A 14472-nucleotide genomic window follows, 5' to 3' on the forward strand; every position below is an offset into this window, starting at 1 on the left:
GTAACTCTGATAATAAAGGGAGATTCAGGACACCCCAGGGCCATGAGAGTGACCCTGTAACTCTGATAATAAAGGGAGATTCAGGACACCCCAGGGACATGAGAGTGACCCTGTAACTCTGATAATAAAGGGAGATTCAGGACACCCCAGGGCCATGAGAGTGACCCTATGACTCTGATAATAAAGGGAGATTCAGGACACCCCAGGGCCATGAGAGTGACCCTGTAACTCTGATAATAAAGGGAGATTCAGGACACCCCAGGGCCATGAGAGTGACCCTGTAACTCTGATAATAAAGCGAGATTCAGGACACCCCAGGGCCATGAGAGTGACCCTGTAACTCTGATAATAAAGGGAGATTCAGGACACCCCAGGGCCATGAGAGTGACCCTATGACTCTGATAATAAAGGGAGATTCAGGACACCCCAGGGCCATGAGAGTGACCCTATGACTCTGATAATAAAGGGAGATTCAGGACACCCCAGGGCCATGAGAGTGACCCTATGACTCTGATAATAAAGGGAGATTCAGGACACCCCAGGGCCATGAGAGTGACCCTATGACTCTGATAATAAAGGGAGATTCAGGACACCCCAGGGCCATGAGAGTGACCCTATGACTCTGATAATAAAGGGAGATTCAGGACACCCCAGGGCCATGAGAGTGACCCTATGACTCTGATAATAAAGGGAGATTCAGGACACCCCAGGGCCATGAGAGTGACCCTATGACTCTGATAATAAAGGGAGATTCATAACCACTACACACACAAAGGTGTGTGAGACCCTGGTCTAAAGTAGTGCCCTATGTCCCCTAGTGAGAGAGAGAGAGAGAGAGAATATAGAAGCATGATATATAGAACATAGAAGCATGATATAAAGAATGTAGTAGCATGACCACAGAATCAATACACATATGGATCTGCATTAGCATAAACATCAAAATTCCCAATGCAAAGTTACACCTCCCATTTCTATTTTTGAGTTATTACATAAAACTGATTAGAATTCCGAAGAATGCCAAAGTTATGTCGGGGAAAAATCCAGGGGGTGATGTAATATGTAGGACCTGGCAAGCCAGTCTATTCCCTGATAATGTAAGCACCAACACTAATAACTTTAAATGTGTAACTTCAAAGTCAACCAAATTGTTTGCACTTGTTTGGTTTCATCAATCAACTTGCAAGGTTGTTAGCCCTATCATCCTGCTAATGTTAGCTCTACCATCCTGCTAATGTTAGCCCTACCATCCTGCTAATGTTAGCACTACCATCCTGCTAACGTTAGCCCTACCATCCTGCTAACGTTAGCCCTACCATCCTGCTAATGTTAGCCCTACCATCCTGCTAACGTTCCATCCTGCTAATGTTAGCCCTACCATCCTGCTAACGTTAGCCCTGCCATCCTGCTAACGTTAGCCCTACCATCCTGCTAACGTTAGCTCTACCATCCTACTAATGTTAGCCCTACCATCCTGCTAACGTTAGCTCTACCATCCTGCTAACATTAGCTCTACCATCCTGCTGACGTTAGCCCTACCATCCTGCTAATGTTATCCCTACCATTCTGCTAACGTTATCCCTACCATCCTGCTTGTTAGCTCTACCATCCTGCTAACGTTCCATCCTGCTAACATTAGCCCTACTACCCTGCTAATGTTAGCCCTACCATCCTGCTAACGTTAGCTCTACCATCCTGCTAACGTTAGCCCTACCATCCTGCTAACGTTCCATCCTGCTAATGTTAGCCCTACCATCCTGCTAACATTAGCCCTGCCATCCTGCTAACGTTAGCCCTACCATCCTGCCAACGTTAGCCCTACCATCCTGCTAACGTTAGCATTACCATCCTGCTAACTTTAGCCCTACCATCCTGCTAACGTTAGCTCTACCATCCTGCTAACGTTAGCTCTACCATCCTGCTAACGTTCGCCCTACTACCCTGCTAATGTCATCCCTACCATCCTGCTAACATTAGCCCTACTACCCTGCTAATGTTAGCCCTACCATCCTGCTAACGTTAGCTCTACCATCCTGCTAATGTTAGCCCTGCCATCCTGCTAACGTTAGCCCTACCATCCTGCTAACGTTAGCCCTACCATCCTGCTAACGTTAGCATTACCATCCTGCTAACGTTAGCCCTACCATCCTGCTAACGTTAGCTCTACCATCCTGCTAACGTTAGCCCTGCCATCCTGCTAACGTTAGCCCTACCATCCTGCTAACGTTAGCTCTACCATCCTGCTAACGTTAGCCCTACCATCCTGCTAACGTTAGCTCTACCATCCTGCTAACGTTAGCTCTACCAGCCTGCTAACGTTCGCCCTACTACCCTGCTAATGTTAGCTCTACCATCCTGCTAATGTCATCCCTACCATTCTGCTAACGTTATCCCTACTACCCTGCTAATGTTAGCCCTACCATCCTGCTAATGTTATCCCTGCCATCCTGTTAACGTTAGCATTACCATCCTGCTAACGTTAGCCCTACCATCCTGCTAACGTTAGCTCTACCATCCTGCTAAGTTAGCTCTACCATCCTGCTAACATTCGCCCTACTACCCTGCTAATGTTAGCCCTACCATCCTGCTAATGTTATCCCTGCCATCCTGCTAACGTTAGCATTACCATCCTGCTAACGTTAGCCCTACCATCCTGCTAACGTTAGCTCTACCATCCTGCTAACGTTAGCTCTACCATCCTGCTAACGTTAGCTCTACCATCCTGCTAACGTTAGCTCTACCATCCTGCTAACGTTAGCTCTACCATCCTGCTAACGTTCGCCCTACTACCCTGCTAATGTTAGCCCTACCATCCTGCTAATGTCATCCCTACCATCCTGCTAACGTTACCCCTACCATCCTGCTAACTTTAGTCCTACTACCCTGCTAATGTTAGCCCTACCATCCTGCTAACGTTATCCCTGCCATCCTGCTAACGTTCCTGGCTACTCTTAGCAAGCAAGTAGCAAACCTACACAAGCTACCGGGGAATCCACACCCGCTTACTTTTTATTTTTCTTTCACCTCAGTAGCCAGATTCCGCTCTGGTCTGATGGAAGTGTTGCTGCCGCGTCGGCTCTCCACAACAGCAGAGTTTCATCCCTGAAGGGGTCTCCCCATTCCCTGGAGGATGGAGCTGTTCTCGACCCAACCAACCAGCCATGGAGATACGTCACTCGCCATGGAAGTCGAAGAAAGCATCCTCTGGCAACGGGAGTCTCCTTGGAGATGTTGAGCCCGGACCTGACACAGACCAGAAACAGCTTTTCCACCCTGGAACCAGAGGTTCCGGCACCTTCTTCCTCGGGGGCTTCCCATTCATCCTCTGTCCTGACTCCCTCTCCGTTGGCTTCTACCTCGGGTTCAGATCATCAGAGCTCCCACCCTCATCAAACCCACATCATTGCATAGTGCAGAAAATACACGAGAGTTCAGGGGCCTTGTTTTAAATTAACAAAGTTAACCATTTTCACTCTAGTGTCCAAAACGTCTTTCCAGCTGTCAGACATTCCCAGCAAGAGCCTCTCGTACCCAAGAGCCTCTAGGTGGATGCTGCAGTGTACCCAAGAGCCTCTGGGTGGATGCTGCAGTGTACCCAAGAGCCTCTCGGTGGATGCTGCAGTGTACCCAAGAGCCTCTCGGTGGATGCTGCAGTGTACCCAAGAGCCTCTCTGTGGATGCTGCAGTGTACCCAAGAGCCTCTGGGTGGATGCTGCAGTGTACCCAAGAGCCTCTAGGTGGATGCTGCAGTGTACCCAAGAGCCTCTGGGTGGATGCTGCAGTGTACCCAAGAGCCTCTCTGTGGATGCTGCAGTGTACCCAAGACCCTCTCTGTGGATGCTGCAGTGTACCCAAGAGCCTCTCGGTGGATGCTGCAGTGTACCCAAGAGCCTCTCTGTGGATGCTGCAGTGTACCCAAGAGCCTGGTGTGGGGAGCAACTGCTTGCACGTGCGTTACCACTCCACTATGTCTCCCTGTCATGGCTTTTCCGGCATCAGTACAGATTCCAACATGAGCAGCAGCTACGTTTGGCTACATACAGACCATTAGTGGAAGTCCCGTGAGAGAGTAACAGGTTAATGTGATTGGATGTTAATTATTTGACTAGGCTACCTGTATTTGACATTGTGTTGTTATTCCGCTGAACACTAGATGGTTTTATTTTAGGCAGTGAAACGGGGCTACTCAGGCGAGAAGAGAAAAAAAAATTCCCAAATGTATAGCCCCGTTGGAAAATATAATTGGACTGTTTGAAAATGTGAATCACATTTTTTGGTTTGGCGTACCCTCAACGGCATTGTGTGTACCCCAGTTTGGGAATACCTTCTCTACAGGAATGACGGAGACCATCCAAATCAGCTTGGCTCCTGGACTCCTGTCCACACATTTCAAGACTTCATTAAAACAATGACCCAAGACCAGCTCCGCTAATCCCTACCATTGTGACAATGAGGCTTCATGATCCTAGGAGCGTTGGCAAACACAATGTAAGTAACTTAATTTATGTACCCCTAATTGCACCGAAAACATCTGTTTATCCTACAGCTATTGTAAGCAGTAATCATGCGCCTATAAACCAGAGTTACACTGTTAGTTACACTGTTAGCACTGAGGCGGTGTGCAATAGTAGGAAGACCACTTTATGCAGCTCACCCTGCACTATCAGTTCCAATGTAAATAACATGACTAAGTCTACCTCTGATAAGCTTCCCAGTAAAGCATTAAAAACAATCAAGCAACCCAGAAAAGTGCTAAAAAGAAATAGCCCATGTGAACATACGCAGCCTGAGAAACAAGGTCAACATTTAAATTGGAACGGACATAGAAGAGGATAGCAACAGCGTCAGCGCCGGGTAACACAAGGACATACGACAATCAATACAGCAGCGGGAACAGAGACTGGGGAACTGACAATTTAGGAGAGGTAATGAAACAGGTGATTGAGTCCAGGTGAGGCCAATAATTTGCTGATGCACGTGACGAGGGAAGCAGGTGTGCATGATGATGATGGCAGGAGTGCACAGTGCTGTGCAGAGAGAGGAATAAGGCATGATACAAGAGTAGCTAAAATGTGGAGAAGTCTGTCCATAATAAAGCGCTGCTCTGCCTTCATAACAACACTATCAACAAGGCAGGTCCTACAGGCCCTAGTTTCTACCTTCTTAACAACACTATCAACAAGGCAGGTCCTACAGGCCCTAGTCTCTACCTTCTTAACAACACTATCAACAAGGCAGGTCCTACAGGCCCTAGTTTCTACCTTCTTAACAACACTATCAACAAGGCAGGTCCTACAGGCCCTAGTTTCTACCCTCTTAACAACTCTATCAACAAGGCAGGTCCTACAGGCCCTAGTTTCTACCTTCTTACCAACACTATCAACAAGGCAGGTCCTACAGGCCCTAGTTTCTACCCTCTTAACAACTCTATCAACAAGGCAGGTCCTACAGGCCCTAGTTTCTACCTTCTTACCAACTCTATCAACAAGGCAGGTCCTACAGGCCCTAGTTTCTACCTTCTTAACAACACTATCAACAAGGCAGGTCCTACAGGCCCTAGTCTCTACCTTCTTAACAACATTATCAACAAGGCAGGTCCTACAGGCCCTAGTCTCTACCTTCTTAACAGCACTATCAACAAGGCAGGTCCTACAGGCCCTAGTTTCTACCTTCTTACCAACACTATCAACAAGGCAGGTCCTACAGGCCCTAGTTTCTGCCTTCTTAACAACACTATCAACAAGGCAGGTCCTACAGGCCCTAGTCTCTACCTTCTTAACAACACTATCAACAAGGCAGGTCCTACAGGCCCTAGTTTCTACTTTCTTAACAACACTATCAACAAGGCAGGTCCTACAGGCCCTAGTTTCTACCTTCTTAACAACACTATCAACAAGGCAGGTCCTACAGGCCCTAGTTTCTACCTTCTTAACAACTCTATCAACAAGGCAGGTCCTACAGGCCCTAGTTTCTACCTTCTTAACAACACTATCAACAAGGCAGGTCCTACAGGCCCTAGTTTCTACCTTCTTAACAACACTAGCAACAAGGCAGGTCCTTACAGGCCCTAGTTTCTACCTTCTTAACAACACTAGCAACAAGGCAGGTCCTTACAGGCCTTGTCGCCCCCTGGACTGTTTGCAGTTATAGGTAACCAGATCGTGACTTACAACTAAGTTACTACACTGTGTTGTTGTTATGTTGGTGATTTTAAAACTCAGGCTTCCTACCCTTTAAAAAAATATGACTTCCCACTATTGGCTCACACATAAACATTTCAGAACCATGGACAGCAGCACCCTGGTCAGGCAGTGGGGAAATTCATTATTAAACGAAAACAAATATCAGAAAGATACCAGCTTAGTAAAGGCAGAAAATAGTTTCCAAAAACAAATGTGTATCATCTGGCTCTCCTCCACGTCTAAGAACCATAAACAAAGACATTTGTATTTATCTACAAGTCTATGTATGATCCAGTCTGATGGTCGTGGCAACTCGTGTTGTGTGTCTTTTGCTTATCACATTCCATCTTGAGCAGTTCCCGTATCCTTCTCCTTCCTCCACCGAGGACGGTCGGTTCTGACGATCCCCCCCCCAACCCCCCACCCCCCCGTTCCGCAATTCCTCATACCAACGAGCAAGGCAGCCAAGATGGACATTGTGAATCAGGTAGGGGCTCTGAACATCTAGAAAAATAACTGACATCTACTCTGTTTAAATTCCAACTGTTACACGTATGATGAATAGGCGGTGAGGGGCGTTCCTAGATCCTTATCTGGGATATTAGATTTGTCTGGTAAAACCGAGGAAAGCCCCGTTATGCTGCGCCGCGATATGTTGAATGATATACCTGACATCCATGATTACTGAGGGGATGGATGGTTATGCATGTCTGTGTTAAATCAGGGGGGAAATGTATCTTGTGATTATACCGGTTAAATTATTAGAAGACAACATATTTCCCCCTCAACAAAATATATTATGACAAATACACCCATTCGTGGTCTATGAAAGACGGTGATATGAGCTGTTTGCCCATAATATAAATGTACGCACAAATGTGGACCATATAAATTATGGAACGAAATATGTTTGTTTATCCATGGTCCAAATATGTATTGGCTCATACGGGTGAAAAAAACAACACATTTTTCCTGCAATCCTGGAATTACACGATCTTCTAATAAAGCGGCTCTGTGCAGTTGTCATTTCTGAGATTGCGTTGTAAGATGTCAGCTCAATTTCATTCCCTATATTAATAGTGATCCATGGATAGCATCACCGGGGAAGACAAGACAGAAAATAAAAGCCCATTTTACAACCTATGTGTTGTGATAATTGCGTTGTTTGCTCTATAACCTGTTAGTTCATATGCCTTGATGTAACAGTACTCTTCTTGCGTTGTGTACAATCAGTCATCGACACGGAACTCCAACATGTAGCACCAGTCATGTAGATTTATTCTGTTAGGAACGGCACAAAATTGCACGTCATGCAATGCACGTCTCACCATCCAACTCTGCACTCACGCACGCTGCTTGTTCACTGGTAAAACTCACCCTACTTATATCAGATATACATTAGAATTGCAATTAAACAGGTAACACAAAAGTTATCGTTTATCTGTGAAGAGCCTCAGCCAGAGAAATCATAAATGTCGATAATAAAACGTTCTAGTGGCGCCCTCTTGTGGCGAAATGCGATATCGCCATAAACTGCACCAGCAACGTCTTATCTGATTCTTCAACAGCAACCACAGCGAAGTTCTGAAATGGAAATCCAGCGAAGGATGATCCGATCCAGAAGAACGGTCACGGCACCACTGTAACAGTATAACCGTCCCCTCGCCCATACCCGGGCACGAACCAGGGACCCTCTGCTCACATCAACAACAGTCATCCACGAAGCATCGTTACCCATCGCTCCACAAAAGCCGCGGCCCTTGCAGAGCAAAAGGGAACCACTACTTCAAGGTCTCAGAGCGAGTGACGTCACCGATTGAAACGCTATTTAGCGTGCACCGCTAACTAAGCTAGCCGTTTCACATCCGTTCCACTGACACCCTGATATATACTGTAGTCCTAAAGGCAGAGACAATAAGAAGACACAGTGGCAGGATAAATTCAACCACATCTTTGTTTCATCACAAAACCCCGAAGTCCTCAAAGCATATTGTATGTAACAAACAGTTACATGACCTACAGCATGGCCAAGCAACTGAATGTTTATAACATGTTCGGACTACTAAAATTTGATTAAAACGACAGAGAGTTACCACAAGTCAGAAACAGGAGCTGCCTCCACTAGTTCATCACTATTTCAACTTTTAACATGTCAACATCATCAAATTACTTATGCTTATTCTAACGCAGGGACAACTAAAAGATATCAAAAACTATTTAGCCCAATCAAGGTAAGCTAAATAGGACGTGACTGTCCATGGTTCTGATTTCTGTGTGCGTGCGTGCGTTTGTGCAAGTAGAAAAACATGTTGACCCACCCTACTTGTAGAGAAACACCAATGACATCCTCCTCTCTTTCATGTTGACGAAACAGTCTATGACTCTGTCATACAGTACATGCTTTTATCTTTTGTTGTCCTAGGCTACCAGGCTAAAATGCTTGCTCGCTAGTTTTACTTCCTTTCAAGGGTAACGTTATCTAGATAACATTATCCTTCTACGTCTAGCTACATGTTGAACTTCCATCCTCTAAGGCCATGGGTACAACAATGTATGAATGAATGTTTGGATCAGAATCACAGTTAAAAGCATTGGGCAGTACTGAGAATTAAAGGGAAACTCCACCCAAAAACTATATTTTGGTTATTAGTCCATTGTTGTCATAGTCCCACATTTTTTTTCCCTTGTCTGCAGTCAAGTTTGCAAGATGTGTAACTTTAAGAATACAGAAATGATCCTTTTAATCATATGAAGTGGTGTTTCCATCACGTGATGCATCATACTGGATGATTTCTGTATTTTGAAAGTTACATGTCTTGAAAGTTTCGGGGTGGAATTTTCTTTTAAGTAAAACCCCAAGTCCAAATTCCTATCTCCATCCGTGACTAATTTAGGGAAGGGATAATTTTCGCTAGCTAGCTAGCCACCGGCGGACAACAGCACAATGGGATGCAACAATTCAAGTTGTTTCTGTCAATGACATATTGCTCTCAATGCGATGTGATCGGAGTGAAGCCAAATCCAAGCTGGCTTCCCTTGATACGTTTCTTTGGTGCGCCAGAACCATTCACAGTTGAGCTTACTCAGTTAGCTCAATGCTGATTGGCTATTATTTTTTTATATATTTTTTTTAATCAAGGGAGGCCAAAATGCTCTCTGGCTTCCCTTGCACTCAATGCTATGGGCAGCAACAATGTCATACTCTTTTTGACCAGACGGCATCAGATAAATGGCCTTCACATACAGAGACAGAGGCGCTGTTTCGCTCACACAGATGCTTTCTCCGTGGAGGTGCTGTACATTCTGCTTCTTGCGAATTGAAGGAAAATTATTAAACACAGAGAGACGAAAGATACAAGCATACATTATTTGTGTGTGTGGGGGGGGGGGGACAACAACAATGAATACACGGCACTGCCCTATACATGGCTCCTATACATGGCTCCTATGCATGGCTTCTATACATGGCTCCTATACATGGCTTCTATACATGGCTCCTATACATGGCTCCTATACATGGCTCCTATGCATGGCTCCTATACATGGCTCCTATACATGGCTCCTATACATGGCTCCTATGCATGGCTCCTATACATGGCTCCTATACATGGCTCCTATACATGGCTCCTATACATGGCTCCTATACATGGCTCCTGTACATGGCTCCTATACATGGCTCCTATACATGGCTCCTATGCATGGCTCCTATACATGGCCAATAGGGAAATATAATCACACCCCAAGCCGACCCCAACAGACACTAAATGAAACAGTACATGGCAGACCATCCAGAACTGACTCTGCCAGATGCAGCAGTCTTGTAATTGCGAACACGGGGCACTACCTAGTGACTCTCCCCTGTCTCATCACCCTGTGTGATATACGAGCAGCAGTGCCTAGTGACCCTCCCCTGTCTCATCACCCTGTGTGATATACTAGCAGCAGTGCCTAGTGACCCTCCCCTGTCTCATCACCCTGTGTGTTATACTACCCCTGTCTCATCACCCTGTGTGTTAAACTACCCCTGTCTCATCACCCTGTGTGTTATACTACCCCTGTCTCATCACCCTGTGTGTTATACTAGCAGCAGTACCTAGTGACCCTCGCCTGTCTCATCACCCTGTGTGTTATACTAGCAGCAGTGCCTAGTGACCCTCCCCTGTCTCATCACCCTGTGTGTTATACTAGCAGCAGTACCTAGTGACCCTCCCCTGTCTCATCAACCTGTGTGTTATACTAGCAGCAGTACCTAGTGACCCTCCCCTGTCTCATCACCCTGTGTGTTATACTAGCAGCAGTGCCTAGGGATCCTCACCCTGTCTCATCACCCTGTGTGTTATACTAGCAGCAGTGCCTAGTGACCCTCCCCTGTCTCATCACCCTGTGTGTTTTACTACCCCTGTCTCATCACCCTGTGTGTTATACTAGCAGCAGTACCTAGTGACCCTCCCCTGTCTCATCACCCTGTGCATTATACTAGCAGCAGTACCTAGTGACCCTCCCCTGTCTCATCACCCTGTGTGTTATACTAGCAGCAGTGCCTAGTGACCCTCCCCTGTCTCATCACCCTGTGTGTTATACTAGCAGCAGTGCCTAGTGACCCCCCCGTCTCATCACCCTGTGTGTTATACTAGCAGCAGTACCTAGTGACTCTCCCCTGTCCCATCACCCTGTGTGTTATACTAGCAGCAGTGCCTAGTGACTCTCCCCTGTCCCATCACCCTGTGCATTATACTAGCAGCAGTACCTAGTGACCCTCCCCTGTCTCATCACCCTGTGTGTTATACTAGCAGCAGTGCCTAGTGACCCTCCCCTGTCTCATCACCCTGTGTGTTATACTAGCAGCAGTGCCTAGTGACCCTCCCCTGTCTCATCACCCTGTGTGTTATACTAGCAGCAGTGCCTAGTGACCCTCCCCTGTCTCATCACCCTGTGTGTTATACTAGCAGCAGTGCCTAGTGACCCTCCCCTGTCCCATCACCCTGTGTGTTATACTAGCAGCAGTGCCTAGGGACCCTCACCCTGTCTCATCACCCTGTGTGTTATACTAGCAGCAGTGCCTAGTGACCCTCCCCTGTCTCATCACCCTGTGTGTTTTACTACCCCTGTCTCATCACCCTGTGTGTTATACTAGCAGCAGTACCTAGTGACCCTCCCCTGTCTCATCACCCTGTGCATTATACTAGCAGCAGTACCTAGTGACCCTCCCCTGTCTCATCACCCTGTGTGTTATACTAGCAGCAGTGCCTAGTGACCCTCCCCTGTCTCATCACCCTGTGTGTTATACTAGCAGCAGTGCCTAGTGACCCCCCCCCGTCTCATCACCCTGTGTGTTATACTAGCAGCAGTACCTAGTGACTCTCCCCTGTCCCATCACCCTGTGTGTTATACTAGCAGCAGTGCCTAGTGACTCTCCCCTGTCCCATCACCCTGTGCATTATACTAGCAGCAGTACCTAGTGACCCTCCCCTGTCTCATCACCCTGTGTGTTATACTAGCAGCAGTGCCTAGTGACCCTCCCCTGTCTCATCACCCTGTGTGTTATACTAGCAGCAGTGCCTAGTGACCCTCCCCTGTCTCATCACCCTGTGTGTCATACTAGCAGCAGTGCCTAGTGACCCTCCCCTGTCTCATCACCCTGTGTGTTATACTAGCAGCAGTGCCTAGTGACCCTCCCCTGTCCCATCACCCTGTGTGTTATACTAGCAGCAGTACCTAGTGACCCTCCCCTGTCCCATCACCCTGTGTGTTATACTAGCAGCAGTACCTAGTGACCCCCCCCCTGTCTCATAAAGCACCGAACACAGGCCAGGACCTCTGTTGCTCTTCAGAAGCAGAAGGAGGTAGTGGAAACAACTCAGAGGAGACGGACCCGTAGGACTTTCGGGGCGAGGGACACATTTGGACGCAAGCTCACCTTCGAGTCCCATGTGGTTTAGAGACCCTGAGAGACCCTGAGACGACATATACCTTTCTAGAAACAGCACAACCGGGGTCCCCGGTGAGGCTCCCTACAATTCCCAAATGACACGCAGGGAGGGACACCTTCCAGGGATAGTTTAACATGAGGAATGTCCTCCCCTGCTTCACAAGCTCCTGTAAGGATGTCCCTCGCAGAGAACTGAAAAGGAACGAGTCCTTTATCTTGCCACTTATCCTCAAACAGCCCAGTCATGGAGGGAGAACTTGCAGGCCGAATTCTAGCAAAAACATTCAGAGGTAAATCCCTAGCTATCTGATTGGCCCTCCCAGGGGCCAGGCCCATAGGAAACAAATCTCTGTCATCGCTTGCAAAAACCTGCCTGTGGGGACCTGGGACAACAGGGCCCTTCTAGCCACTAACCTGGACACATCTTGCAGCCTAAGCTGGTAGCTTCAGGTGTCCCTGTCAAGGCTACTGGCCATGGCCCAGTGGAGGGACCCGCTGCTATTGTCAGGGGGCTGCCATGGGCTTAGTTGTATTAGAAATGATTTTTTTTTCGGGGGGTATGGACACTGGTGCAGAGCGCACTGCATTTCAATTACACGAAGCTCCTAACGGTATATCTGGCGCTCAGGAGTGCTTTTCTCGAGCCAGCTTGTGCTGGTCAGAACCGACGTTATGGCTCTTGCGTGGCGGTAGGTGGATATGTTCTTGCCGTCATCAAGGCCAGAATAACCTTTTGAGGAAAATAAAGGTTTCCATTAGTATTGAACAGGAACATGAAGGCTATCAAATATGTCAACTATTGTAACAACTGTGTAGTTTATGCTTTGGATGGACCCCATTATTTTTTGGGGATCCCATATATATATTTTTACCTTTATTTAACTAGGCAAGTCAGTTAAGAACAAATTCTTACTTTCAATGACAGCCTAGTGGGTTAACTGCCTGTTCTAGGGCAGAACGACAGATTTGTACCTTGTCAGCTCGGGGATTTGATCTTGCAACCTTCCGGTTACTAATCCAATGCTCTAACCACTAGGCTACCCAATAGGACCCCATTATTTTGTTGGGATCCCAGATCAATAGGACCCCATTATTTTGTTGGGATCCCAGATCAATAGGACCCCATTATTTTGTTGGGATCCCAGATCAATAGGACCCCATTATTTTGTTGGGATCCCAGATCAATTTTAAGTGAGGCATACCATTACAACGTCTATATTGGTATCATTTTCACATCATATGGATATAAAAAGATGTGGCGTAAAGCATATAACACCAGACTAGCCTGACACGTAGCTAGCATTTGTCAACAGGCATATAACACCAGACTAGCCTGACACGTAGCTAGCATTTGTCAACAGGCATATAACACCAGACTAGCCTGACATGTAGCTAACATTTGTCAACAGGCATATAACACCAGACTGGCCTGACACGTAGCTAGCATTTGTAAACAGACATATAACACCAGACTAGCCTGACACGTAGCTAGCATTTGTCAACAGGCATATAACACCAGACTAGCCTGACACGTAGCTAGCATTTGTCAACAGGCATATAACACCAGACTGGCCTGACATGTAGCTAGCATTTGTCAACAGGCATATAACACCAGACTGGCCTGACATGTAGCTAGCATTTGTCAACAGGCATATAACACCAGACTAGCCTGACACGTAGCTAGCATTTGTCAACAGGCATATAACACCAGACTAGCCTGACATGTAGCTAGCATTTGTAAACAGGCATATAACACCAGACTAGCCTGACATGTAGCTAGCATTTGTCAACAGGCATATAACACCAGACTAGCCTGACATGTAGCTAGCATTTGTCAACAGGCATATAACACCAGACTAGCCTGACATGTAGCTAGCATTTGTCAACAGGCATATAACACCAGACTAGCCTGACATGTAGCTAGCATTTGTCAACAGGCATATAACACCAGACTAGCCTGACATGTAGCTAGCATTTGTCAACAGGCATATAACACCAGACTAGCCTGACATGTAGCTAGCATTTGTCAACAGGCATATAACACCAGACTAGCCTGACACGTTGCTAGCATTTGTCAACAGGCATATAACACCAGACTAGCCTGACATGTAGCTAGCATTTGTAAACAGGCATATAACACCAGACTAGCCTGACATGTAGCTAGCATTTGTCAACAGGCATATAACACCAGACTAGCCTGACATGTAGCTAGCATTTGTCAACAGGCATATAACACCAGACTAGCCTGACATGTAGCTAGCATTTGTCAACAGGCATATAACACCGGATCCGGAAGTTCAAACGTCATCGCTAGCTAGTCAAAAAGAGTGCCTCGGCTCCTCTTGCTTGGTAAGCTACTCT

At 46.7% G+C, this 14472-nt stretch overlaps 1 protein-coding gene across 2 annotated transcripts in view; it reads left to right on the forward strand.

Annotated features, from left to right (window-relative positions):
* The first annotated feature begins 6612 nt into the window (after nt 1-6612).
* Nucleotides 6613-14472, forward strand: part of LOC110516815 (synaptophysin-like) — a 35433-nt gene continuing 27573 nt past the window's right edge. For both annotated transcript variants that reach the window (XM_036947802.1, XM_036947801.1), the window contains exon 1: nt 6613-6669. In XM_036947802.1, the coding sequence (XP_036803697.1) occupies nt 6652-6669 (18 nt within the window). In that variant the 5' untranslated portion in view covers nt 6613-6651. The remainder of the gene's footprint in view (nt 6670-14472) is intronic.

This window comes from Oncorhynchus mykiss, chromosome 16, assembly GCF_013265735.2.
Source record: "Oncorhynchus mykiss isolate Arlee chromosome 16, USDA_OmykA_1.1, whole genome shotgun sequence".
Taxonomy (NCBI): Eukaryota; Metazoa; Chordata; class Actinopteri; order Salmoniformes; family Salmonidae; genus Oncorhynchus; species Oncorhynchus mykiss.